General features: G+C 35.4%; 1 protein-coding gene across 1 annotated transcript in view; it reads left to right on the top strand.

The window, feature by feature from the left end:
* MAN1A2 (mannosidase alpha class 1A member 2) overlaps nt 1-27,910 on the top strand; it is a 156,295-nt gene that overhangs the window by 89,339 nt on the left and 39,046 nt on the right. Inside the window, exons 7-10 of the mRNA XM_043875727.1 lie at nt 8,218-8,341; nt 13,248-13,341; nt 22,766-22,881; nt 25,586-25,805. Coding sequence (XP_043731662.1) covers nt 8,218-8,341; nt 13,248-13,341; nt 22,766-22,881; nt 25,586-25,805 — 554 coding nt within the window. The remainder of the gene's footprint in view (nt 1-8,217; nt 8,342-13,247; nt 13,342-22,765; nt 22,882-25,585; nt 25,806-27,910) is intronic.

Here is a 27,910-nt window from a genome sequence, read left to right as displayed (position 1 = left end):
GTGTCCGACTCTTTGCGACCCCATGAACCACAGCAACGCCAGGCCTCCCTGTCCATCACCAACTCCCGGAGTTTACTCAAATCCATGTCCATTGAGTCGATGATGCCATCCAACCATCTCATTCTCTGTCGTCCCCTTCTCCTCCTGCCCTCAATCTTTCCCAGCATCAAGGTCTTTTCCAGTGAGTCAGTTCTTTGCATCAGGTGGCCAAAGTATTGGAGTTTCAGCTTCAACATCAGTCCTGCCAATGAACACCCAGGATTGATCTCCTTTAGGATGGACTGGTTGGATCTCCTTGTAGTCCAAGGGACTCTCAAGAGTCTTCAGCACCACAGTGCAAAAGCATCAATTCTTCGGTGCTCAGCTTTCTTTATAGTCCAACTCTCACATCCATACATGACCACTGGAAAAACCTTAGCCTTGACTAGACAGACCTTTGTTGGCAAGGTAATGTCTCTGCTTTTTAATATGCTGTCTAGGTTGGTCATAACTTTCCTTCCAAGAAGTAAGCGTCTTTTAATTTCATGGCTGCAGTCACCATCTGCAGTGATTTTGGAGCCCAGAAAAATAAAGTCTGCCACTGTTTCCACTGTTTCCCCATCTATGTGCCACGAAGTGATGGGACCAGATGCCATGATCTTAGTTTTCTGAATGTTGAGCTTTAAGCCAACTTTTTCACTCTCCTCTTTCACTTGCATCAAGAGGCTCTTTAGTTCTTCTTTACTTTCTACCATAAGGGTGGTGTCATCTGCATATCTGAGGTTATTGATATTTCTCCTGGCAATCTTGATTCCAGCTTGTGCTTCCTCCAGCCCAGCGTTTCTCATGATGTACTCTGCATATAAGTTAAATAAGCAGGGTGACAATATACAGCCTTGGCGTACTCCTTTTCCTATTTGGAACCAGTCTATTGTTCCATGTCCAGTTCTAACTGTTGCTTCTTGACCTGCATACAGATTTCTTAGGAGGCAGGTCAGGTGGTCTGGTATTCCCATCTCTTTCAAAATTTTCCACAGCTTATTGTGATCCACACAGTCAAAGACTTTGGCATAGTCAATAAAGCAGATGTTTTTCTGGAACTCTCTTGCTTTTTTGATGATCCAGTGGATGTTGGCAATTTGATCTCTGGTTCCTCTGCCTTTTCTGAAACCTGCTTGAACACCTAGAAGTTCATGGTTCACGTATTGCTGAAGCCTGGCTTGGAGAATTTTGAGCATTACTTTACTAGCATGTGAGATGAGTGCAATTGTGTGGTAGTTTGAGCATTCTTTGGTATTGCCTTTCTTTGGGATTGGAATGAAAACTGACCTTTTCCAGTCCTGTGGCCACTCCTGAGTTTTCCAAATTTGCTGGCATATTGAGTGCAGCACTTTCACAGCGTCATATTTCAGGATGTGAAATAGCTCAACTGGAATTCCATCACATCCACTAACTTTGTTAATAGTGATGCAAGTAAGGCCCACTTGACTTCACATTCCAGGATGTCTGGCTCTAGGTGAGTGATCACACCATCGTGATTATCTGGGTCATGAAGATCTTTTTTGTACAGTTCTTCTGTGTATTCTTGTCACCTCTTATTAATATCTTCTGCTTCTGTTAGGTCCCTGCCATTTCTGTCCTTTATTGAGCCCATCTTTGCATGAAATGTTCTCTTGGTGTCTCTAATTTTCTTGAGGAGATCTCTAGTCTTTGCCATTCTATTGTTTTCTTCTGTTTCTTTGTATTGATCGGTAAGGAAGGCTTTCTTTTTTTTTTTTTTTTTTATTAGTTGGAGCCTAATTACTTCACAACATTTCAGTGGGTTTTGTCATACATTGATATGAATCAGCCATAGATTTACACGTATTCCCCATCCCGATCCCCCCTCCCACCTCCCTCTCCACCCGATTCCTCTGGGTCTTCCCAGTGCACCAGGCCCGAGCACTTGTCTCATGCATCCCACCTGGGCTGGTGATCTGTTTCACCATAGATAGTATACATGCTGTTCTTTTGAAATATCCCACCCTCACATTCTCCCACAGAGTTCAAAAGTCTGTTCTGTATTTCTGTGTCTCTTTTTCTGTTTTGCATATAGGGTTATCGTTACCATCTTTCTAAATTCCATATATATGTGTTAGTATGCTGTAATGTTCTTTATCTTTCTGGCTTACTTCACTCTGTATAAGGGGCTCCAGTTTCATCCATCTCATTAGAACTGATTCAAATGAATTCTTTTTAACAGCTGAGTAATATTCCATGGTGTATATGTACCACAGCTTCCTTATCCATTCATCTGCTGATGGGCATCTAGGTTGTTTCCATGTCCTGGCTATTATAAACAGTGCTGCGATGAACATTGGGGTGCACGTGTCTCTTTCAGATCTGGTTAAGGAAGGCTTTCTTATCTCTCCTTGCTATTCTTTGGAACTCTGCATTCAAATGGGTATATCTTTCCTTTTCTCCTTTGCTTTTGCTTCCCGTCTTTTCTCAGCTATTTGTAAGGTCTCCTCAGGCATCAACTGTAGGGTCCTTTTTATGATATCCAAATTATTGAAGCTCAAAGTGAAGCGTGATTCTCTGACAGCTTTATTTGGGAAAATGAATCTATTTTAGTCATTTCTTTTTAATGGAGAACTTGATGAAGTTTTGATTTTCATCAAGAAATCATTATTTAATACTGAACATGAAATCTAACTTTATTGTTCTTTGCTGTCATACACTATATATAATGTAAACTGACTCTCGGTGAGGAAAAAGCTAGCCAGAGTTCCATACCAGCCTCCACAAAAGGATATGGCGAAAGGTGTTAAGCACATACCTGTTCTTTTTTGTTCTTAGTTTCATTACAGATTTTCTGGTGTTTCCTTCAGTAGCATTGTCAGTCATATAACTTTCTTATATGATTAGAATTTTAATTAACTTACAGTTTAAGTCTGAGATGAAGAAATATTTAGGATATTATTATGATTATCATCTAGATAAAAAATAAGCAAAAATCCAGCATTGCAAAACTTCAAATTTACATTGAGACAAAAAAATAGAAGAGCTTTCAAGGACCATGTTTTGAACATAAACTTAATATTCATACTGTATATTTGTATATATTCATACAAATATGTATTTTACTTGAGTTTATAGAGCACAGGTGTATTTACCTATTTTTAAAGGTTTTTGCTTTTGTGTTTTGATTGAGTTATACATATCTCTCACATAGACTTTATTCCGGTCTTGATGTCTGAAATCCAACCTTTGTTAATAATCTAGCATTATTTATCTCTTGCAATATGATTAGCACACAGAAGCACATACATACATACATACTGGTGGAGTTTTTAAAATTTTATATAATTTGTTTGGATACTTGTTTTTCTTTCTTATTCTTATTTTCTTTCTACTTCTTATTTTTCTCACTCAACAAAATCTCACGGAAATGCTTTTCTAGGTCATGCCACAGAGCTTTAACTCATACTTTCTGATAACTACAGAGTAAAACATAGGATATACTGTAAATACATAGGTTATACCATGATTTATTTAATTATTCCATATCAGTGGTATTTGTTTATTTCCATTATTTTGCTACCATAAATGTTATAATGGCATCCTGTTATATATGTCCTTCCCTTGTAGCTCACTCAATAAAGAATCTGCCTGCAATGCAGGAGACCTGGGTTTGATCCCTGGATCGGGAAGATCCTCGGGAGAAAGAAATGGCAACCCATCCCAGTATTCTTGCCTGGAGAATCCCATGGACAGAGGAGCCTGGCAGGCTACAGTCCATGGGATCGCAAGAGTTGGATATGACTTAGTGACTAAACCACCACCATATATGTCCTTGTAGAGTGAGGAAGTTTTTCTGAAAATGATTCTTAAAAATAAGATTGCTACTTCAAAGGGCATATGTCTTTTTTTTTTTTAGGATAGATTTCCCAAGTGTGGAATTGCTGGATCAAAGGCTATATTTTCTTTTTTGAGTTTAGTAGTTACTCCCCACATATTTTTCAAAAGGCTGTAATTCATCATATTTCCACCAACAGTATGTGAGAGTACCAAAATGTCTATAAGTATATGTTCTATTTAATTTTCAAGAGAATGATGGCTATGAAATGTTACTGTTGTTATTTTCATTCGTATTTTCTGCTTAGGTAATTCAAGCACCTTTTCATAAGTTTATTGGACATCTAGATTGTTTTTGTGAATTGTCTATTTCTAAGTGTTGATTGAGTTGTGTTTTTCTAGTTAGCTTATAAAAGAGCCTTACAGATTATAAAGTTACTTTTCCCCCCCTGTTCTACTACTTGTTTTTTGTTTTTATAATAATTTTTCATCCTTAAGTTTTGATTTTTTTATATATTCAAATTTGTCTTTTATAACTTTGGGGTTTTCAATCTTGGTTAAAAAGATTGTCTTCACCTGTATTTTATAGTCTCCTGGATTTCCATAAAATGTTTTTATAATATATATATATTTTTAATTATCAATATGATGTTGGCTGTAGCTTTTTTTATCAGTTGCCTTTATCAGACTGAGGAAGTTTTTTTCTCTAGATAAACTGTTAAAGTAACTTAGAATAAAATTATTCAAAAACTCATTAGATACTATTCTTATTAGGCTCTTTGTGAGGTGTTTTCACAATCTTAAATGTCTTTAATTTTCCTAACAGTCATGTGAACTAGTTATCATAAATTCTTATATTGTGGATGAGGAAACTGAGTCTCAGAGAAGGAAAATATCTTGCTCAAGGTCCTTCAGTTCATTAATGCCAGGACTAGGAGCCTATGTGCTACATCAGTATTAAGGTTATATCCTTATCTTCTACATGTACTTCAACTTCTCTACCAAATCATGTGTTACTCTTTTCTGCATACATTTTAGTGGTGATTTTAAGATTCTTTTCTCTAAAAAAGCTCATATTTATTCTGTATTTGTCATTTGACTCACCTAATTTAATATTATTCTAGGTGATACAGAGTTTAAATTAAAGTCAACTAGTGCTAAAAGAGCCGAAACCAAAAGTGTCCATCTTTCTATGAGAGAAAGATTTATATTTTTCACTTCCTTCTAAAAGTAGAAAAGACCCTAGATAGAGAATAGTTTTAGAGTTCTAGTGGGAATAATCATGACTTTCTTGAATAATGAATCTAGACTTCCAGTGCCAGCCCTGAGATAACTTATATCAGGTTAACTCTCCCATCAAAAGTAATCATAAAACCCAACAAAATGGTTTGAAGGGATTGGAGAGCAACACGTAAGGGAGAACCCAAAGGGCCTGCTTGAAGCTCGTCTCTGTAGAAAGCTGGCTTTTCCCCTAAGGGTGTATTCTAAGTTGAGTGTGATTGAGGCCAGCCCTAAACAGTCATCTTGTAGAGCAAAGAAGACTGTGGTCAAGTCTGGGAACTGCCAAAAGGGGTGAGATACAAGGGATGAGTGTCTCAAGTCAGGAAGGAATTGCAGAGGAAAAGCCCCAAAATTTACCTACAGATTTTCCTCCTGTTGTTGGCTGATTCTGTGCCTGCGCATGCACAGGACGAAGAAATAAAGAAACTAGAAAACAGCATTTGGAGGCTGAAGGGCAAAGGAGAAAATTTAACAGCTACTTGGTATTGGGAAGACAGAGGTTAATGTCTAAGGCTGCCAAGGTGGAGGGCCCTATGAGGTTGTATGTAAAAATGTGAAAAAATTTTTTTAGAACTTAGTGTTTTGATAGTGCTTAAATGCACTATGAATGAAGCTTTCATTTGGGACTTTATGAGATAGAAAGTTTTTAACATGGAAATGAGATTTTGTATTTATACTTGACTGCACTATAATCCATCCACCTTGCTGACGCCTAGGTAATCTTTCTAAATGGTATGCTTTCATCCTTTAAATATTATGTTACATTCATTAAAATTCTATATGATGTTCCTTCATACTTAAATTTTAAATTTCACCATAGCCAACAGAATTTCTACACAGTCTAGATTATACCCAGCTCTCTAACCTCATCCTATATCACCATTTCCCCTTCCTGAGCTCCAGCCAAACTACATTGTTATTGTTGTTCAGCCAACTCTTTGTGACCTCATGGAGTGTAGCACGCCAGGCTCCTCTGTCCTCCATTATCTTCTGGAATTTGCTTAAATTCATGTCCACTGAGTTGGTGATGCTATCTATTTCAACCTCTGCCACCCACTTCTCCTTTGGCCTTAAATATTTCCCAGAATCAGGGTCTTTTCCAGTGAGTTGGCTCTTTGCGTTAGGTGGCCAAAGTATTGGAGCTTCAGTTTCAGCAACAGACCTTGCATTGAATATTTAGGGTTGATTTCCTTCAGGAAATCAGTCTAGCTACACTAACCAACTTTTTTCCTCAGGGCCATTCCAATTGCTGTTTCCTCTACTGAGAATTTTCTTCCAGATGTATTCATCACTGGCTCCTTCTCATCATTCAGTTCTCAAGTTTAAATTGTGTCATTTTAGAAACTCTTTGAACATTATACATAAAGTCTTTGAACTCATCCTCTATCACTAGTACTCAGTATTCTATTCAACTAAGTATTCTATGTTTAATTTTCTTCATAACAATTATCATTTATTATGGGAACAGGAATGTTACATGTTAGAGAAGAGAGAAGTTGCTTAGTCGTGTCCGACTCTTTGCGACCCCATGGCCTGTAGCCAACCAGGCTCCTCTGTCCATGGGATTTTCCAGGCAAGAATACTGGAGTGGGTTACCATTTCCTTCTCCAGGGGAATCGTCCCAACCTAGGGGTCGAACCCAGGTCTCCCACATTGCAGACAGCCGCTTTACCCTCTGAGTTCACTGTTATATCTCCCAGATAAGAGTAGGTACTTTATATTTGTGAAATGAATGACTTTCCTACATAGTTACTGTATCCATATTTCTTCTTTGATTTTCATGTCTGGCTTCAAAAAAATCTGTTAGTGGTATTTGCCTTTCATAATTTCAAAAACAGTACAAAAATAGAACCAAAAAATTAAAGAACTTTAAGCAAGGTAGTGGTATCCTGATACCTATTTTATAGGTATCTTGATACCTATTTTAATGTTTTCTCAACACGGATAAATACAACATAGCATATTGAATTGCCAGTATACAAGTAGATATAAAGAAGAAAATTTAACAACTATATGGTACTGGCAACTACATGGTACTGAGGAGACAGAGTTAGTATTTGAAGCTGCCATGGTGAAGGGCCCTTGGTAAACACCCCAGGCTTTCAGCTAAGATCCTATAGGGCCACTTCCTGGAAGTACAGGTAAAACTAGAATAGTTTTAACCTTTAACAAAGCTCAGAGCCAAGGTTATCTGCCTGTACTCGATCTATGTTTCAGAGCAAGCTTAACCTTCTGAGAAAGAGGATAACATCCATAGAGTCTGTACTTTTCATTTATATAGTTTAGCTTCCAGTAAAAAATTTATAAGGCACCCTGGAAAAAAAAAAGAAGATATCCTAGAAATATACCTGCACAAATGAAGTGCACCCAAGATTATTCACTATAACAGTTTTCATAATAGCAAAATACTAGAAATGTGCCAGAGGACCACTAATAGAGGATTGATTAGAGTATATCTGTCTGTATAATGTAGTAGTTTTCATACACTATCAGCAGTAGAGGCAAGACAGTTCTTTGTCATAATACTGTGACATCATTGGTCCCAGCACAATAAATGTGAGTTGTACTTTCAAGGTTTAAAACAACTTAGAATGCTGTCACACGTTTTTGTGTGAATGAGACATTTCAATTGAAAATCAATATCATGGAATTCTATGCATTTGTAAGTAAAAAATATAAGAAAGTTGTTTATAAACTTTGGAAAGCCTACTGAGGTACTTCTTAATAGTTAAAATCTAACTTACAGAGCAGTAAGTATACTTTGCTGTATTTTAAGAAAGGAGGGAAAAGAAGAATATGTATTTGGATTGCTTATTTATGTATAGAAATTTCTATGCTAACACATAAGAAGCTAATGAATGATTATATTTGGGGCCTGTAAGGGGAACAGAGATGAGAGTGGGGTGAAATACTTAACATATACTTTTTACATTGTTTTTATTTTTAGGACATGTGAATATTCTATTCAAAATAATTTTAAAATAGTAAGATTTTAGGTACAATAATCTATTGTGTTTGCGATAATAATTTCTGAGAGAGTTATTTAAAAGTTATATACTCGTTAAAAAATGTTTTGGTCTTTTCCCAATTCTGTCTCCTTTTACCTTTTGTTTCATTCAGTGGAGTAGGGCGAAACTGGGGCTGGGCATCTGCAGGTAGCAGCATTCTTGCTGAATTTGGCACACTACATATGGAGTTTGTCCACCTCAGCTACTTGACAGGAAACCCAATTTACTACAAAAAGGTTAGTTTTCTTGCTTTCTTTTCTTTGTTATAAGAGAATCCTTTAGGTTTTACCCCAAAGATTTGATTAATGCTTAGAAAATATTTGCCTTTTTAAAAATTATGTAAAGAAATGTATATTTAGAACAGATTTGATATATTTTCTGTTATCTGAGAAGATATAATCACTAGTAGGTTTTCAAGAAATTACATTATAGTTTCTATTTAGCATTGTGCTGAAGTTCCTAGTCAGTATGGTAAAATAGGACAAAGCGAACAGAAAGGTAAAGATTGAAAAGGAAGAAAGAAAACAGTAACTACCCACAGATTAAATGATTACGTAAAATATTAAGATAATCAGAGGAACCTTGCGGGCTACAGTCCATGAGATTGCAAGAGTCAGACATGACTGAGCAACTAAGACTTTCACTTTCACATTTAAATTATTAAACAAGAGCTTAATTTATAGTTTGAATGAAAGATCAGCATGATGTGCTGTGTTCAGTCACTTCAGTTGTGTCTGACTCTTTGCGACCTTATGGATTGTAGCCCGCCAGGTTCCTGTGTCCATGGGCTTCTCCAGGCAAGAACAGTGGAATGGGTTGCCATTTCCTCCTCTAGGGGATCTTCCCAACCCACGGATTAAACCTGTGTCTCCTATATCTCCCCCTGATAGCTCAGTTGGTAAAGAATCCACCTGCAATGCAGGAGACTCTGGTTCGATTCCTGGGTTGGGAAGATCCCCTGGAAAAGGGATTGGTTACCCACTCCAGTATTCTTGGGCTTCCCTTGTGGCTCAGCTGGTAAAGAATCCACCTGCAATGCGGGAAACCTGGGTTTGATCCCTGGGTTGGGTTGGGAAGATCCCCTGGAGAAGGGAAAGGCTACCCACCGCAGAATACCAAGGACTGTGTAGTCCATGAAGTCACAGAGTCAGACATGACTGAGCAACTTCACTTCACTTTCTTGTATCATTTTCATTGGCAGGTGGTTTCTTTACCACTAGTGCCACCTGGGAAGCCAAAAGATCAACATACATATTAAAAATCAGTAGTATCTCTCTATACCAGCTGCAGCAGGCAAAAATGTATCACTTATAAAAGCATATCTTATGTAGTAGGAACAAAAGTATAAGTTTTCCACAAGTAAATCTAACAACAAATAAGCAAAGTTCAGAACTACTAAATGACATTGAGTTGGCCCTAAGTAAATGGAGAGATGTATTATATTCATTATATTCAAATTTCAGTTACCTCCAGATTTATCTATAGCCTCAACTCAATGCCAGTCAGTTACTTGGTGCTTTTTTTTTTTTTTAGAACTTGACTAGACATTTCTAGAATTTAAACAAGAGAGAAACATTCAGAATACTTCTGAAGAAAAACATGGTGGATGGATTTGTATTACTCAGTTATCAACACTACCAATATTAGTGTTGGTGCATAGAGACAAGTAAAACTGATAAACAGAATAAATAGCCCTTAGACAGCCCCACATATATGTGGAAGTGTGACAATGGTACCTTTGTAGATTATAACAATTCTAGGAGCATTAAAGACTTAAATTTAAAATACAAAATCTAGTAAAGCTGAAAATACATATACTCTGTGGCCCAATAATTCCAATCTTCGATATGTACATTTACATCATACATATAAAATCATTGTTTGTATTAGCAGTTTATATGATAAGCTTCAATACAGCAGTGAAAATAAATTAATTATGGTCACATTCATCAATCAAAAGAATATATATAATACAATTCTTAAAAAGTTCAAAAGAAGCAGAGCTGAACAGAATATTATTTAGGGATTCAAAGTGATTTTAATAGAATCAAGATAACAACAAACGTAAAATTCAAGACTGTGACCACATCTCGGAAAAAGTCAGTGATATGTGAAAGTGTAATGGTAAACAGAATAGCAAAGGTTATGTTGTATTGTATTTCTTAAATTAAGTATGAGTAGAATCTCTATATATTCCTTTCTGTGTATGAAGTATTTTATCAGTTAGAAGAATTTTCAGGTGAAGTTAGCAAAAGGGAGCCAAATCACAGAATTTTCCCTTTCTTGATTAAATTAGCAATAACAAGAAAAATAGTAAAGACCAGCAAAAATTAATCAGTAACAATGAAAGAAGGAAAGGCTGAAACCTTATGTCATAAACATGTGATAGCCATAAAAAAACAGAAGATTTCTGCTGTGATATCTTAAGTCTGTCTCTTGCCTTATGCTGAATCCTTACTGGGCAGAGAAAGAAAGTCAGTAGATTCCTGATATTCCCTATTAATCTTACAAGGGAGACCAGTGCCACAGAATACAGCTGCCCACAGCTCCACATGTGTTCTCACCTTCCGTCTTCCATGAGCACACAGGCTTCAGGAAATGAGCTAGTACACTAGTATTCCAAATCTTAGTGTATCCTGGAGGGGAGATACACATCCCCCCTGCCCCACCCCCCACCACGTACACACAATAGGAAGGAGTTTGAGGACAGTTCAGCTTCACTGTATCAATCCGAAGCTCAGGTCAGAGTTGACCCAGTTAAACGTGAGCAAGATGAAAGAGAAAGCATGGCAATTATGCAGACATACTGCAGGAAACAAAAGCAGGGTGGTAAATAGCATGTAAGAGACTGACAGAGAACCTAGTTTGAAATTTTGTAAGTCTATGAGCAGTTCACACTGTAATTGAGATTGAATTCAGTAAAATTAAAACTCAAAACCAAAAACAAAATAATACAGTAAGATAGTAGAGCTAAAAAAGCAACTTGAGACCTTACATATTTCTGTAAAACAAATGAAAAATAACAAGTAACCTGTACATAGTTGAAAACGAATTACTGTCATGAAATAAAGGCAAGAGATAATCATTGTGAAAATAAGGAAAAACATAAAGAGACTAAAAAGATGATAAATTTGTAAAACAGATAATTTAGCATATAATATTTCTTAAGTGGAGAAATCTTAACCAAAATCACCTAAAAACAACAGAAGGAGAAATGGAACTATTAACTTGTTTTTAACAAAATTGAGATACTTGATATTTCATGTAACAAAATAGGAAGAAAGGTTGGCATAAGCAATCAAGGTCAGAGTGCTGTTTGGATAACAGAGGAGAGGATATTGGTGGCTATAGATTTCAAAAATAAAAGCTCATAGAGCAATTCTTTAAAGTAAGTGATACCTCTTGAGGTACAAAACCAAATCCTCATTAGTAGCAGTGGGAACAGATTACAGAGTGATGGTAGACTCTTCTTTTGGACCCCACTAAATATGATGTGTTGAGAAGCTAGAAAAGCAGTTCAGTTAAGGATCTCACTGACAAGCTGTATTTGTACTTGTACACTTTAGTGACAGAAGAGTCATGAGTGACAATGATTCTCTAGTGCTGCATTGCTGGTTTCAGTTGCTTGATGAGAAACAGAGGCTTAAGAAACCACATTTACATCTGGACTTTACTTACCTTTTATGTCAAAACCCTTCTGAATTGCTGGTTCAAGAAAAATAGTAATAAGTCATCAACAAAGAACACATGTAGAATTTATACAGTAATATTACCAGAAAAAAAGGGAAGGAATGTGAAAAATAAATGATCGCCAAAAGATATTTATCAGAAAATAGCAATTGAAGACCTGACCAAGCATCAGCATGAAAGAGAAGATAATGAAGCTCTCATTTATGTGAAACCAGAATATAAAAAGAGATATAGGTGCTTAGAGATAATAAGATGCCATATCAGTAATAGAGTATAAGAAAAAATTATAGTCAAAATGAAGGACAAAATGGAAGCAATACAAAGAAAGCATTCAAAATATAGTGAGGGACTTGGAAGACAAAATGGAGACAAGCTAGTGAACATGGAAATTAAGATAGATAAAAAGGTTTACAAAGGAAATGTAGACGTGGAAAAGAAGCTGAGGGGATTCAATGTACACATAATTCTCAGAAGGCGAGAGAACCGACTAAACCTGCTTCGTGCAATTATTCAGATTGAGGTTGTTGTACATAGATGTGGTCTCAACATGCAAGAATACAAGTAGTAAGCTTCCCTGAGCCAATTCCTAAAACTCCGTGATGACAGAATCCAGCTGAATAAAAGAAGATTGGAAACTGTGAGTTAAAAGGGTTAGTGCTATGCTCAAGTTCAGAAGATAGTGAAGTGTATGTATAAGGTCCTGTGAATAAAAAAATGTTTACTCAAGTCATTTATGCCAACTAGGTTATCGTTCAGATGTGATGATAACATTCTGAAATAAGAATACAAGAAAGGACATGTTTGTGCTTTAAAAAAAATTTTTTTAAGCATCTAAAAAATCCATCATCCAATCTAGAGATGAATCAAAATGAAGTCCCTGGGAAAGCCTCCAGCTTCTTAATATGTTCCTTGATTTCCCCCCGTTAACTTCAGGGATATCTTTTAGGAGTTGGAAGTTTAGGAATTCTAGGAATTTAGGGATGTCTCTTATGGGATCAATATTTAAAGTTCAGCAATTTAGTTTTACTTCATCTATTAACTTCAGAGTAGCTTCATACTTTTTATTACAAATGTTCTGTTATGATTATATTTTTATGAAATTGTTTCTGTTCTTAACATTTAGTTATGTACATACTGAATAGGTCTAGAATAATGTTTACCAGTGATGTTCCTGATGACTATTTCTGGAGCGTAGAATGTTGAAATTAAAATTGGTTTCTATGCCCTTTTCTTTGTGCTTTATTGTTGCTTATTTATTATTTTTAAATAATGCTCATATTCTCTCATAAAAAATAATGAGTCATTTAAAAAAGAGAAACCTTTTCTTATCATCTCACACACACACAGTGGGGGGTAGGAGTGTAGGTTCTGAGTGAGGGAAAAAAACAAAGCCCAGATTAATATAAAACTTTAGTTATTTTTTTTCATGATTGCATTCTTTATTTTGCTTAGGTCATGCACATTCGGAAACTGCTTCAGAGAATGGATCGTCCAAATGGTCTTTATCCAAATTATTTGAACCCAAGAACAGGTCGCTGGGGTCAATGTAAGTATTTCTATTACAACCGATGCTCTGTTGAAAGATAGTCTGAAAACTTGTGCTTGATGTAGTGATAAGTACACTACATGTACTATTAGAAACCCCAGATTGTATATAACCCTGCTAGGATCTGCTAGTCCTGTAACCTTTGGCAAGTTTCTCATCTCTTGTAGTTTTAGTTTTTATATGTTTCAAATGGAAATATTAATACCCCATCTCACAAGAGTATTTTATTTCATGTTTGTGTAAGTACTTTGCTAAAATATAGTGTGGCATTTGCAAAGGGTTATATTTTTAAGCCCTTATTTGTAAACTATATCTTGGTATAAATAAGAGCATTGCTTGAGATAAGTATTTAGTTAAGTAAAGTGAAGAAGAGTTGAGTGTGTTAAATGACTGGAAAATAGTGTGATTGCTCTGGGACAAGCCACTTCTGATCATTCATTTTAAAAGGTAACAGTGACAGACTTTATTTTCTTGGGCTCCAAAATCACTGCAGATGGTGACTGCAGCCTTGAAATTACAAGCCGCTTGCTCCTTGGAAGAAAAGCAAGCGTCTGTGACAAACCTAGACAGCATATTACAAAGCAGAGACATTACTTTGCCAACAAAGGTCCATGTATTCAAAGCTATGGTTTTTCTGGTCGTCCTGTATGGATGTGAGACATGGGCCATAAAGAAGGCTGAGTGCCGAAGAATTGATGCTTTTGAACAGTGGTGTTAGAGAAGAGTCTTAAGAGTCCCTTGGACTGCAAGGAGATCAAATCAGTCCATCCTAAAGGAAATCAGTCCTGAATATTCATTGGAAGGACTGATGCTGAAGCTGAAGCTCCAGTACTTTGACCACCTAATGCAATGAGCCAACTCATTAGGAAAGACCCTGATGCTGGAAAGATTGAAGGCAGGAGGAGAGGGGGGTGACAGAGGATGAGATGGTTGGATGGCATCACCGACTCAATGGACATGAGTTTGAGCAAGCTCTGGGAGACGGTGAAGGACAGGGAAGCCTGGTGTGCTTCAGTCCATGGGGTCACACAGAGTCGGACATGACTAAGTGGACAACAGCATCAGTGTCTGTTATTTACCAGGCTCTTGGATGAGACTGGAGACTGGGGAAGAATATATAGGACTTTGAATTCAGGCAGCTCTCAGGCTAGCAGGCAGGGTTTATATAATGAAATAAATGTTGTAGTAGAGGAAAAGTACCAGTTGTTAGGTGAAACTGTGGTAGAAGTGATTTCCTCTGTCTCAGGAGACTGTGTTTTGTTTGGGAAGTGGGTGATGATAGCTCATTAGAGTTTTAGAACTGATCTTTGAAGGAACTGATTTTTTAAAAACATTAAATAAAGTTTTCATGAAAAACATGAAAGTAATCTCTTGTAGTTAGTTTATGAAAGAGCAAAACACAAATGGACAGTACACAGATGTTCACATTTAATCCTAAGAGTGGTGCTAACGAAGATACGTGACACATGGAGACAATGCACTCCTTCTGTGCTACTTTAGTAGAATGTGTGAAAGACTACTATGTTTAGTACCATATTTGTAGCATCTCCGTAGATTGGTCATCAGAGACCTTTGTTGCTGTCTTTCCACTTTACTGTGTCCCTAATCAAATCAATGAAGCTTTTAAACAGAAGATGCTGTTTTTTTTCTACTAAATTGATAAACAGAATGGACACATCCCAGTATATCCAGTGCTTCAGAAAATATGAAAATTCGTATGACCTTTGAAGCAGTGACTCATTGCTAGGCATTTATTCCAAAAAATTTTCAGACCTGTGTGTGTGTATACACACACACACACACACACATATAATAGGGATAATTTGGAAACATTCTAAAGCACTCCTGTTCAATGGAACTTTCTGTGATGAAGAAAATGTTCTATTTAATTAGCTATTTGTGACTAGAGCCTACCACATTGAACAGTGCAGTTTTTAAACCTCTTGTGAAAGAGATTTGGTTAAGTTATAGTCCCTCCAGGTGTGATACACTATATAGACATTAAAAGTTATGTTATTAGAATACTTGACATAGATAAATATGAAGTATCTGGAAAGATATTTGGGAAAAGGAAATGGCAACCCACTCCAGTATTCTTTTTTTTTTTTTTTTTTTAATTTTTTTTTTTTCCAGTGGGTTTTGTCATACATTGATATGAATCAGCCATGGATTTACCCACTCCAGTATTCTTGCCTGGAGAATCCTGTGGACAGGGGAGCCTGGTGGGCTGCCGTCTATGGGGTCGCAGAGTTGGACATGACTGAAGCGACTTGGCAGCAGCAGCAGCAGAAAGCTATTTAGGAAAAGAGAGAAAACAAACACCACAAGAATAGGAACCAGATTGTCCCTTGTGTTTTTTTTTTCTGAATGTTTGTTTTTATTTTCTAATTTTGTTTACCTCCGTTAACCTAATCTGATAATGGATATCTGTTACTTTTGAAGTAAAATTAAAAGCATTTTTAAATAAGAAGAAGATGCTATCTTGCACACCAAAATCTTAGAATACGGAAAAAATAAACCACTGTTTGAGAATTGCCAGCCTTTCAAATGACCAATAGTATCTTATTGATGACATCTTAATTAAAATTGTAACTCTTTCTTTTCGTCAAATGGTGTTGTGAAAACTGGATAGCCACATGAAAAAGAATGGAGTTGGGCACTTACTTTATACCAGATTCAAAAATTAAGTCAAAATGCATCAAAGGCCCTAAATTTAAGAACCAAAACTGTAAAACTCTTAGAAGGACAAATCTTCATGACCTTGGATTTGGCAGTGACTTCTTCAAAAGTACAAGCAACAATAGAAAAAATAAATTGGATTTCATTAAAGTTAGAAACATTTGTACATCAAAGGATATTGTTTTGAGATTGAAAGGCAACCGACAGAATGAGAATTTATTTGCAAATAAATAATACTTGCAAACCATATATCTGATAAGGGTTTAATATCCAGAATGTATAAAGAGCTTCTCAAACTCAGCTTCAAACTCAACAGCAAAAAGACAAACGCTCAATTAAAAAGTAGATAAAGAACTTGAATAGAGTTTTTTCCAAAGAAGATATTCAAATGGAAAACAAACACATGAAAAAAATGCTCAACATCATTATTCATTAGGAAAATGCAAATCAAAGCATAATGAGATGTCACTTCACACCTACTAGGAAGATTGTAATCAAAAGGACAGATAATAAGTGTTGGTGAGAATGTGGAAAAATTGGGACCGTTTCATACTACTAGTGGGAATGTAAAATGGTATAGCCACTGTGAAAAACAGTTTGGTGGTTTCACACAAAGTTAAACATAAAATTCCATATGATCGAGCAATTCAACTGCTAGGTATATACCCAAAAGATTTGAAAGCAAAGACACAGAGAGATATTTGCATGCCAATGTTCACGGCAACATCATTCACAATACTGGTGGAAACAAGAAAAGTGAAAGTGAAGTCTCTCAGTCGTGTCCACATCCTTCAAATGGATAAATAAAATGTGGTCTATACATACAGTGGTATGTTTTTTAGCTGTAAAAGGAATGAAGTTCTTATACATGGTACAACATAGATGAACCTTGAAAATATTATTCTAAAAGGAAAGCCAGTTGCAAAATGACATATTATATAATTCCAGTTATATCAAATAGCTAGTCAAATTTAGAGAGACAGAAAGTGTATTGGGGGTTACCAGGGGCTTGGTTGAGAGGAGAATGGAGTTATTGCTTAATAGGTGCAGCATTTCTGTTTGGGGTGATGAGAAAGTTTTGGAAATGATGACAATGTACCACGTTGTGAATGTAATTAATGCCACTTAAAAATGGTAAAAATGGCAACATTCATGTTATATGCATATATTTTACCACAGTAAAAATTGCAGTAAAAAAAATTATTTTATTCATACTTGTTTTTTTTCCCACAAAACGAATCCAGATTACTTCTTTAGAATTTCTTCACCCGCAGCAGTTATTAATTTTGAGAATGTTATAAAAAGAGCTATTCACTGGTTGTTTTGGCAAGAGGTCTTTAAAATTTTAGGGGAGCTACCCTGATATCCCTTTAGCAGCTGCAGTCCTTATTAAATTGTCCAATTTGTTCCTTTTCGTATTTCTGTATATTTCATATCAGCTTCTGAAAAGTATATCAAATTCCATTATTATCTTTGAACAGTATGCATCTGTCATAACTATAAATAGTCTGCAAAACAAACAGTGAATTGAGCTGAAATGTAACAATTCAGCTTTGGCTAACTGTATTATAATTAGAGTAATGATAATGTCTGTGACATGCACACAGCAATCACAGAGAAGAATTATGGTAATTACCTTCAGGAAAAGTACTTAGCAACAGATATAAAAGAATGTAGTAAGCAACCTAGATTTAAAGGCACATCATTAATACCTGTTTTTTTTTGCTTCATTTTTTCACTAGTTTTCTAAGTACACTACTTAACCTATGCCATTGAATGACTTAAGTGAAGAAGATATAGGAAACATCATTACTGATTCATTAAATTTCATACTACTGATTTAAAATATGAAAAAAGTAAGAATGGGTATAATATTTGGAGTTGAAAGACTAATCCAGGTTTTTCTGCCTAATAATTTAGATAAGTTAATTAACCTCATGCCTTTGTTCCTTCATCTGTTATTTGTACTTATTTTATTAAGACAGTTAAGTGAGTCATATTTATGAGATAATGAATATATTTAAAAATACTTCATAAACTATATAGCATATGATACAGATATGTTTATTCTAGAATTTCTTATAAGAACACTTCAAGAATTAGCTTCTTAGAACCTCGTTAACTTTATGACATGTTAAGACATGTAACCATTGGTATTTAGTAGTACTTTCTACTTTCTAATGTGTTATCAATTTCTGAATTTCAAAAGGATCATGGAGTGACATGGTACATCAAATTTGACACCAAGGCGGGCATGGGTTAGTGGTTCAAATAAAGTCAGACTACTGGGTGATAAATTCCATAGTTAACCAAGGATCTCAGGCTTCTGCTGTGTATTTATTTATTGAATATATAAACATAACATTCTAGAAGAGCTGATGAGAACCTGTTAGGCAGGACGGGACTGCATCCTATAACCTAAGTAACTAACCTGTAACTAAATCTGTAAACCCTGGCAGTAATTCACCTATCTGAAAATCATTGCCTCTAAACTGTGATGACAAGACATTTACCTTTCCAAGGTTTTTCTTATTATTTCATCTACTTTAGTCTTTTTATGTTTTCTTCTCCTGCTCATTTGTTAATCCTTAGATCTACAGTATATTGAGAAATATATGTGTGAGGCCAAAGTGCAAAATTTTTAAATGCCCTACATATTATCTTAATTACTTTTATAACTGTGATGTTCCAAAGGACCATTTGTGTCCTTTGATCATGTCTTACATGCTGTCTGAGTGAACTCCACGATGGCTCAGATACATTTTTATAAATCCCAATTTTATAACTCCCAAAGGTATACTGCCAACTTATGTCTCTGGATTTCCATGTTTGTTATACCCATTTAGATATCCATTTAGTCCCTCAGATTCATCATGCCCAAGATTCAGACTCCTCCCACTTTAAGTCATTTCCCCCTCTAGTATTCCCAGTTTCAGGGAAGAGCGCCCCACTGTTGGTTCACTCATTTGCACTGGCAAGAAATCTAGACTTCATCCATGATTTCTTTCTCTTCATCCTTTCAGTAAATACCTGATAAATATCAAACCAAAAGATTATGGTAGAGTCAGGAAAGATTAGATTATTTTAAGGTGTTAATAATAAGAGGTAGTTTCAGTTGACAGGGAGAAGTTAAAGATAAACCAAGAGAGAGACTCCTGAAAAGGAAACAGAAGTGGTTAGTGTTCAGAGCTAGGCAGAGTGTGTACAGCAGAGAAGGAACACTTTTTCCTCTTTAACAGGCAAAAGAAACAGATAAATTGATAGATGGGGGTACAGATAGTTGAAAGATGCATTTTTGGGGTCCGTGATCTGTAGTTTTTCTATGAATTTGAAGTTTTGGTTGTTTACTGAGATTAAGGAAGAGATAGAGCTGTAGAGGTTTTAATTATTATTATTCTTTATTTAATTTTTCATGTTGGGTCTTAGTTACAGCATCTTCATTGCAGAGCATGGACTCTCTAGTTGTGTGGCACGTGAGCTCTAGAACACACAGGCTCAGTAGTTGCAGCACACAGGCCTAGTTGCTCCGTGGCACGTGGATCTTAGTTCCACAACCAGGAATCAAATGCACATCCCCTGCATTGCAAAGCAGATTGTTAACCACTAGACTGCCAGGGAAGTCCCTTAGAGGTCTTTTGAAAAAGAGATTTAAAATCTCTGCTTTAGGGAATGGGAAAGAGCACAAATCAAGGGGTCATAGAAAACTTGACAAGCAATGCTGAGGTTCTCATTGATGGTGAAAATTGTGAATTTGGGGATAAGAATAAAATAGACTCTCAGGTGGGCTGATGTTTTTACTGGCTGGGTGCAATAGGTGAACAGTGGAGTAAAGATCACCTGTTGCTTCCTTTCCTATGCAGCCTAGACTACATAGTATCTGAACCAGTGTGAGAATACTCCAGTACCTTTAGTCTTCTGTGTTACCTGTCCTACAAATCCAATGCTTGTATCAACCCAGCCATGTACCTTTTCCATTCATCCATTGTCAGCTGAGCATTGCTGGTGAAAATCATCAATAATAAAGGTTAAAGTCACTACAAATTTATAACAAACCTGGGCCCTAATGGCTCGGACAGTAAAGAATCTGCCTGCAGTGCAGGAGACCTGGGTTCGATCCCTGGGTCAGGAAGATCCCCTGGAGAAGGAAATGGCAACCCACTCCAGTATTCTTGCCTGGAAAATCCCATGTACAGAGGAACCTGGCGGACTTGCAAAGAGTCGGACACAACTGAGTGACTAAGATGACAACAAATTTATAATTTCCAATTCTAACTGGATCACCAGTACCCCTGACAGCTCTAACTTTGATCAGTTTACATTCTTTTTCTTTACTCTCCTTAAGTCTTCTGTATAAAGCTCCTATCCATCCTCATCTGTCTTTTCACCATTTCTTTTTAATTTCCTGCACAATTTTAGTATTTATGTGTGTCTTTAATAAAAACTATTTATGTAGATTAAGAAGATAGAATTTTAAAAAATCCAGAGTGAGTCTCAGTTTATTTTAAAAGATGAATTGAAACAAATTAAGTTTGTTGATGTTACTGATCGGTTTGGACTGATTCCAAATATCCTTTTTATTTTGTTTACTTGATTTTGTAAAAACAGTTTTATTAAGGTAAAGTTGATATAGAATAAGCTGTATGTGTTTGAAGTATGCAGTTCAATAAGCTTTAAAATAAGTATATACTTATGTAAACTATCACTACAATCAAAAGAGTGAACATATGTTTACCCCAAAAGACTTCCTCGTAACCCCTTTATGATTTTTTTTCCTTACTCCCCTTCTCACTCCTTTCTCAAGCAACCAGTGATCTGCTTTCTATCATTATAGATAGGTTTGTATTTTTTAGAATCTTATATCAATGCAATCCTTTATATGTACTCTTATTTTTTCTGGTTCCTTTCAGTTCAGTTCAGTTCAGTGGCTCAGTCGTGTCCAACTCTTTGCGACCCCATGAATCGCAGCATGCCAGGCCTCCCTGTCCATCACCAACTCCCGGAATTTACTCAGACTCATGTCCATCGAGTCAGTGATCCCATCCAGCCATCTCATCCTCTGTCATCCCCTTCTCCTCCTGCCCCCAATCCCTCCCAGCATCAGGGTCTTTTCCAATGAGTCAGCTCTTCGCATGAGGTGGCTAAAGTATGAGTTTCAGCCTCAGCATCAGTCCTTCCAATGAACACCCAGGACTGATCTCCTTCAGGATGGACTGGTTGGATCTCCTTGCAGTCCAAGGGACTCTCAAGAGTCTTCTCCAACACCACAGTTCAAAAGCATCAATTTTTCAGCGCTCAGCTTTCTTCACAGTCCAACTCTCACCTCCATACATGACCACTGGAAAAACCATAGCCTTGACTAGACGGACCTTTGTTGGCAAAGTGATGTCTCTGCTTTTAATATGCTGTCTAGGTTGGTCATAACTTTCCTTCCAAGGAGTAAGCGTCTTTTAATTTCATGGCTGCAATCACCATCTGCAGTGATTTTGGAGCCCAAAAACATAAAGTCTGACACTGTTTCCCCATCTGTTTTCCATGAAGTGATGAGACCAGATGCCATGATCTTAGTTTTCTGAATGTTGAGCCTTAAGCCAATTTTTTCACTCTCCTCTTTCACTTTCATCAAGACGCTTTTTAGTTCCTCTTCACTTTCTGCCATAAGGGTGGTGTCATCTGCATATCTGAGGTTATTGATATTTCTCCCGGCAGTCTTGATTCCTGCTTGTGCTTCATCCAGCCCAGCATTTCTCATGATGTACTCTGCATATAAGTTAAATAAGCAGGGTGACAATATACAGCCTTGGTGTACTCCTTTTCTTATTTGGAACCAGTCTGTTGTTCCATGTCCAGTTCTAACTGTTGCTTCCTGACCTGCATATAGGTTTCTCAAGAGGCAGGTCAGGTGGTCTGGTATTCCCATCTCTTTCAGAATTTTCCATAGTTTATTGTGATCCACACAGTCAAAGGCTTTGGCATAGTCAATAAAGCAGAAATACACGTTTTCCTGGAACTCTCTAGCTTTTTCGATGATCCAGCTAATGTTGGCAATTTGATCTCTGGTTCCTCTGCCTTTTCTAAAACCAGCTTGAACATCTGGAAGCTCACGGTTCACGTATTGCTGAAGCCTGGCTTGGAGAATTTTGAGCATTACTTTACTAGCGTGTGAGATGCTTTAACTCAGCATAATTATTTTGAGCTTCATCCATATTGTGTGTATTGTTCTTAGTATAATCCCACTTTGTGGAATACCACAATTTGTTTATCCATTCACCTGTTCATGGACATTTGGCTTATTTTCACTTTGGGGCTGTTACAAATAAAGTGCTGTGAACACACAAGCCTTCGAGTGGATGTATGTCCTTTTTTTCTCATGAGTAAACCAAGAGTGGAGTATTTGTATTTTATGGTAGGTATATATGTTTATCTTTTAAAGAAACTGCCAAATTGTTTTCCAAAGTGGATATACATTCCCATCACTGGTGTTATTTCCACGTACTCATCAATACTTGAAAAAGACTACTTTCACATCAAGCAGAAAAAGATTTTCTAGAAAATTGGGTTCAGATGTAGAGAAGAGTGATTATGGTACCCTCCTACTGGATTAAATTTGAAGTATGTTGGCAATAGGGCTGTCAATATAATGTTTAAATTACTGATACATAATATAGTCATTATAATTAAAAAGTATTATTTTTTTGTCCTCTGTCTTCTCTTTCTTCCACCTCCATCCTTTTCTTTTCTGTTGCAGATCACACATCAGTTGGCGGGCTAGGAGACAGTTTTTATGAGTACTTACTAAAAGCATGGTTGATGTCAGATAAAACAGACCATGAAGCCAGAAAAATGTATGATGATGCTATTGAGGTAATTATTATTGGAACATTTACCTGCTTAACATCTCAAATATGTATTTGATAGAAATTGATGAACATTCTGTATATATTTTATTATTTACATTCACTTAGAGTTTGTTAGTATTCCAATATAATAACCATATATTGTTTTCCTTTATTGTAGCACTTTAAAGTAATTGTTGAAGAATTTAATGTAGCATATTTATGTATGAAAATTTATTTCAATTATTTGTAGCTATTTTCTGCAGAGCCTGGAAAAACTTCTGACTTAACATACTTTTCCATAAGCATTTCTATTTTGAAATGACCAATTAAACCTACACATCAAGAGCCTTATAGGTGAAATGTAAAGACAAAACACTTTCATAGTATTTTTTACATTTTACAGTATTTGCACTGTTCTGATTCCTTTTACTTAGGTGAAATCATTTAATCTTCTCTACCGTTTTACTCATGAGACCTCTTAAGTGCAGAGAAGTAGAGCTTGCATAGCTTAGTTAGTGATGGAACCCATGTCTGAACAGTCTAGGTCCAGAGCCTGTACTCTTAACCACTATTCTGTATTGTTTTATATTTATGTAACCTTGTGCTACAGTGTTGTGGCCATTTAAAATTGTGACATTTCATTCTTGGAAACACTTATATGTGGTATTTCCAAGTGTTAGGCACTTTGTAAATTATTTGCTTCTGATCTAGTATAAGCCCATATTCCTTTAATAATTTAATCACTTTTTGAAGTTGTATATTTTATATATAACAACACCATTCTGACTCTAGTCAATGACCCGTACTCAGAGTTATAGTTCTTTTGTCTTTAGGTTAAACCAAGGATCTTTTTACCTATATATATTCTCACTTTTTAAGGAACTAATCTCTGTAGTTTTATGAAAATGCACAGGAGTTGAACTAACATGTTTCATTGTACTGGTTTGCCTACCGTATGTATAAATGTTTCTTGAAGGAGTGTGTTGACTAAGAAAATGAACTAAATTATAATCAGGAATAGTAGGTGACTTCTAAAATTCTTTATGAAGACTTAGATTTTGAAAAGTTGGAGAATTTTATTCTGTTATTAAACTTTAAACCTAGAAATTTTTATGATGCAGGAAAAGTTACTATCTAGGAAGAATGTAGCATTTTTAGTATCACAGTGTTGAAAATAGCCACACGTCTCATTCCCACTAGATTGTAGCTTCTTTGAAGACAGACTAATTTATTTATTATTGTCTTGCATGACCTGAAACAATAGGTATTCAGGAAGTATTTGATAAATGAGTGTATTTAATATTTTTATTTTTGATAAAGTGTGACATGTATATTGTGTAATCATTTTTTTCTTCATAGTTTGCTACTTTCTTGTAATAATGTAAATCTGAAAACATTTTCCCTTTTATTTTTAATAATTTTTCCTATAGGGAAAAGAACATACTTGTCATTGTTTTAAAATGATATATATTAATACTCTGAAAAGCATGATGCCTGTTTTGAAACTTAATCTCATAAATTAAAATTTATTTTCCATGAATCATCTGCTATATAAGTTATGTGTCCTAATTTTATTTCTATATTTGTTTTCTGTATCCTGTTTTTATTAGTCCTTAGGTCGAAAATGGGCACCTATAAGAGTGTTTAAGTAACCAATTAGCTAACTTTCATTTTGAGACATGTATGCAGTTTTTGCAATGTTAATTATCTTTGATAACAGAATTATGTTAGAAGACAGAGTATATACAGATAGTAAAATAAATGACATGTTGTATGCATGGAAGAGGTAGGAATGATTATGAATTTTTAAGATTGATTCTAATTTAAGATAAATCATTTGTAAATTTGTCTTTCTAAACTAGTGTATTTAAATTATTCCATCCTCATCTGGCCTTCCTCTACGCTTACAGGTATCCATATCCCTGGATCTTACATCTTAGCTTTCTTTTTAAAAATTGTGTAGTTATGGATTTTACTTTGTGTTATATTCAGGTTTAGTAAAGATTTCTCTCATCATTCCCATTCCTTTAAGTAAAGTTGACATTTCAGAAGAAGTAAAATTGACATTTTAGGAGAATGGATAAAATTGATATTATCTCATGGCCTCTCTTAACCATGGCACAGCCTCCAAAACAAATGCCTAAGTTTGTGAAGTAAGGGACTAAGGAATTATGTTTGAACTTTCAATTTATTTTTCTAAGTTTTATAACATTAAGATATTTCACCTACTAAGCCTTCTTAAAATACTTGAACAGTTATATGAAAAAGAAGCCATTTTAACTAATTATCAAAATCATATTTTTCTGTTTAACTTGAGTGTTGTTCTTCCTATTCACTTTTGGTTGTATGAAATAGAAAATAAATTAGCAGGGTCTCTGAGTTGTAACTTGTCATCCTGACCTCAACTGACTGGTTATTATGCATTTCCTTTAGAGCAAGAAGTAGAAAAACAGTAATACGGGAAATGTTATGTTGAAAGGTAATCTTCAGGGCAGTCTCCTCTCTCCCACCTTGTCTCATTATAGTAGTGAATGAAATACTTGTTTAATATTATATGTAACTTGATTGTTCATTCCCAAACTTAATTATTGTAAGTTAAGTCTTTCAGTTCAGGATAGTTACTGCTTTGTAGAATATCGTCTTACCAAGGTTTTGTGCCAGAAGGATGTAGTAAATCTGAATACTAACACTTTGCCTCTAAAATTTTGAATATCTACTCTTTCTCATAGGCTATAGAAAAACATCTTATTAGGAAGTCTCGTGGAGGTCTTACCTTTATTGGAGAATGGAAGAATGGACACTTGGAAAAGAAAATGGGGCATTTGGCCTGCTTTGCTGGGGGAATGTTTGTACTAGGAGCAGATGGTTCCAGAATGGATAAAGCTGGACATTATTTAGAGCTGGGGGCGGAAATTGCACGTACATGTCATGAGTCCTATGACAGAACTGGTAAGAATATTAATAATGCTAATTGTTTAGTTTAAAATAATCTTAAGATAAAAATATGTCCAGGGATTAGAAGGAAAATAAATAGGCATTTTCATTTCAAAATAATTTATTCTAACATAGTAAGTTATTTTTTTTAAGACTTGAATTTTAATTCTAAATATGTGTTCCTGAATCTTTTTTTAAATTATTATTCTGAATTCTGTTTTTGTAAATAAAGATTTTGAAGAAGTTGTTTTAAAGACAATAGGTAGTAATAATAATAAAAAAAAAAAAAAGAAAAGAAAACTACACACAGAATTGAGACTTTAGCTCTCGACTTTCTCCTTTTGGGGGTTTCCTCCTTCATTTTCTCGATGGTGTGGTCACCCACACTCTGTCCTCTGATTCTACAACCAGCAAACTACAGATTTCTATCTGAGTATTAATTGCTCCCTGATTCTGACTGGGTTCTGCCTTAGGCAAAAAAAAAAAAAAAAAAGAAAAAAAACTATGAAGAAAAAAAAAAAAAAACAAACTCAGAAACTCACCCAGTACTTTGACCTTCTAAGTCTCTGAGTCTCTCCAGTTTCTGCCTGCTTTTAGTCTCTCCTAGGTGTCTTCAGATGAAAAGATATATATTTTAAATTTGGAGGGTTGGTCCAATACTAGCTACTCCTCCATTATTGGAAGAGGAATTTTTTGTGTCCCATAAATTTTGACAGATAGTGATTTTACTATGTCCTCTGAACATTGAAAAATCTCCCTTATGATTTTTTCTTTAACAAGGATCAATAGAATGTTTTTTAAGTTCCCAGATATATTGGATTTACAAGTGATCTTTTTGTTAATATTTTAAAAATTTATTATGTCATGGTCTCACCATGGTTTGTAGGGTGTTGACTCTCTGGCATTTACTGAGTCTTTCTTTATGGCCTGGTGCATGTTTAATTTTTGTGAACGATCTATGTGCACTCAAAAAGGATGTGTGTTCTCTGTTGGGTGAATTCTGCATGTGTTTATTAGTTTAACCTTAATAAATCTCTTTATCTTTGTTTTTTTTGCTTTTTGTGTGCTTAAGCCATAGGTTTCCAAGAGGAGTATGTAAAAGTCTCCAACCAGATCTCTGGATTTACTCATTTCTTTTCAGTTATGTCAGTTATCACTCTAATTTTTTCTTTACTTAGGCCAAATTCTTAGGGCTTGTATCTTTTCACCATTAGTATAACTTCTTGGGTTCTTTCCCTTTCAGAAGCATCTAGTGTCTGTCCATCTCTCTTCTCCATCCTCTGGCGCCCCGTGCATCCTTCCAGTGTGAGGTTTTCACATAAAAAAAAAAAAAAATAAAGACAATAGGTAGAGCTTAATGTATGGGATAACATTGTTTTAATATAGAAGAATTAGTTCATTTCCACTTCTATAAAATGAGTTGCTTAAAAGAATATAGAATTGATTTAGGTTACATGCCTTGCCTATCTTCTTGTGAAAATAGGAATAGCCAAAAGATATTAGTCAAATTGAATGTATAATTGGTATCTAGATAATTGGTAGTTTGTCTCTTAGTTCACCAATAATTTTTAACTTGTTTGTGCCTTTAAAAAGAAGCTTTCATGTTGCTTTAGGGAAATAGGTGGTATTTCTGGACTTCAGTGTCCTCACCTAAAAAAAGTGAGATGATACTCAGTTTTATAGGTGACAAAAGTTGGTTTCTAAGGGTGAAAAATATTGTGTGTGTGTGCGCACGCACATATACACACATGCATTTAGTCTTAGATAGATAAACAGTATATATGTATTTGTTAAATATAAGATTTCATGGAAGGAGAAGGCAGTTAGATTTAAATAAAAGCCTGAAGAATAGCATTGAGAAACAGTGAGCATGGTCTTCCAGGTTTTTCCTCTGGCTTAAAAAATGTATGTTTCTATATGAAATAATGGATAATGGGCTCCCTGAAAAACTGAAAGCTAGAATTTCTGATTGTGATTTTAGAAATTGAATTGTTGCTTTAGTTAAATAACTAAATTTATGTTTCAGGGTTAATATATCATCAGGTACTATGAAACTGATATGATTGGCTTAAAATTTATCCTAGTTGATTAATCTGTCAAGTTATTTTTATATAATAAGG

This window comes from Cervus elaphus, chromosome 20 (genome assembly GCF_910594005.1).
Source record: "Cervus elaphus chromosome 20, mCerEla1.1, whole genome shotgun sequence".
Classification (NCBI taxonomy): domain Eukaryota; kingdom Metazoa; phylum Chordata; class Mammalia; order Artiodactyla; family Cervidae; genus Cervus; species Cervus elaphus.
The sequence above is the reverse complement of the archived record's forward strand: the minus strand, read 5'-3'. Positions and strand labels throughout refer to the sequence as shown.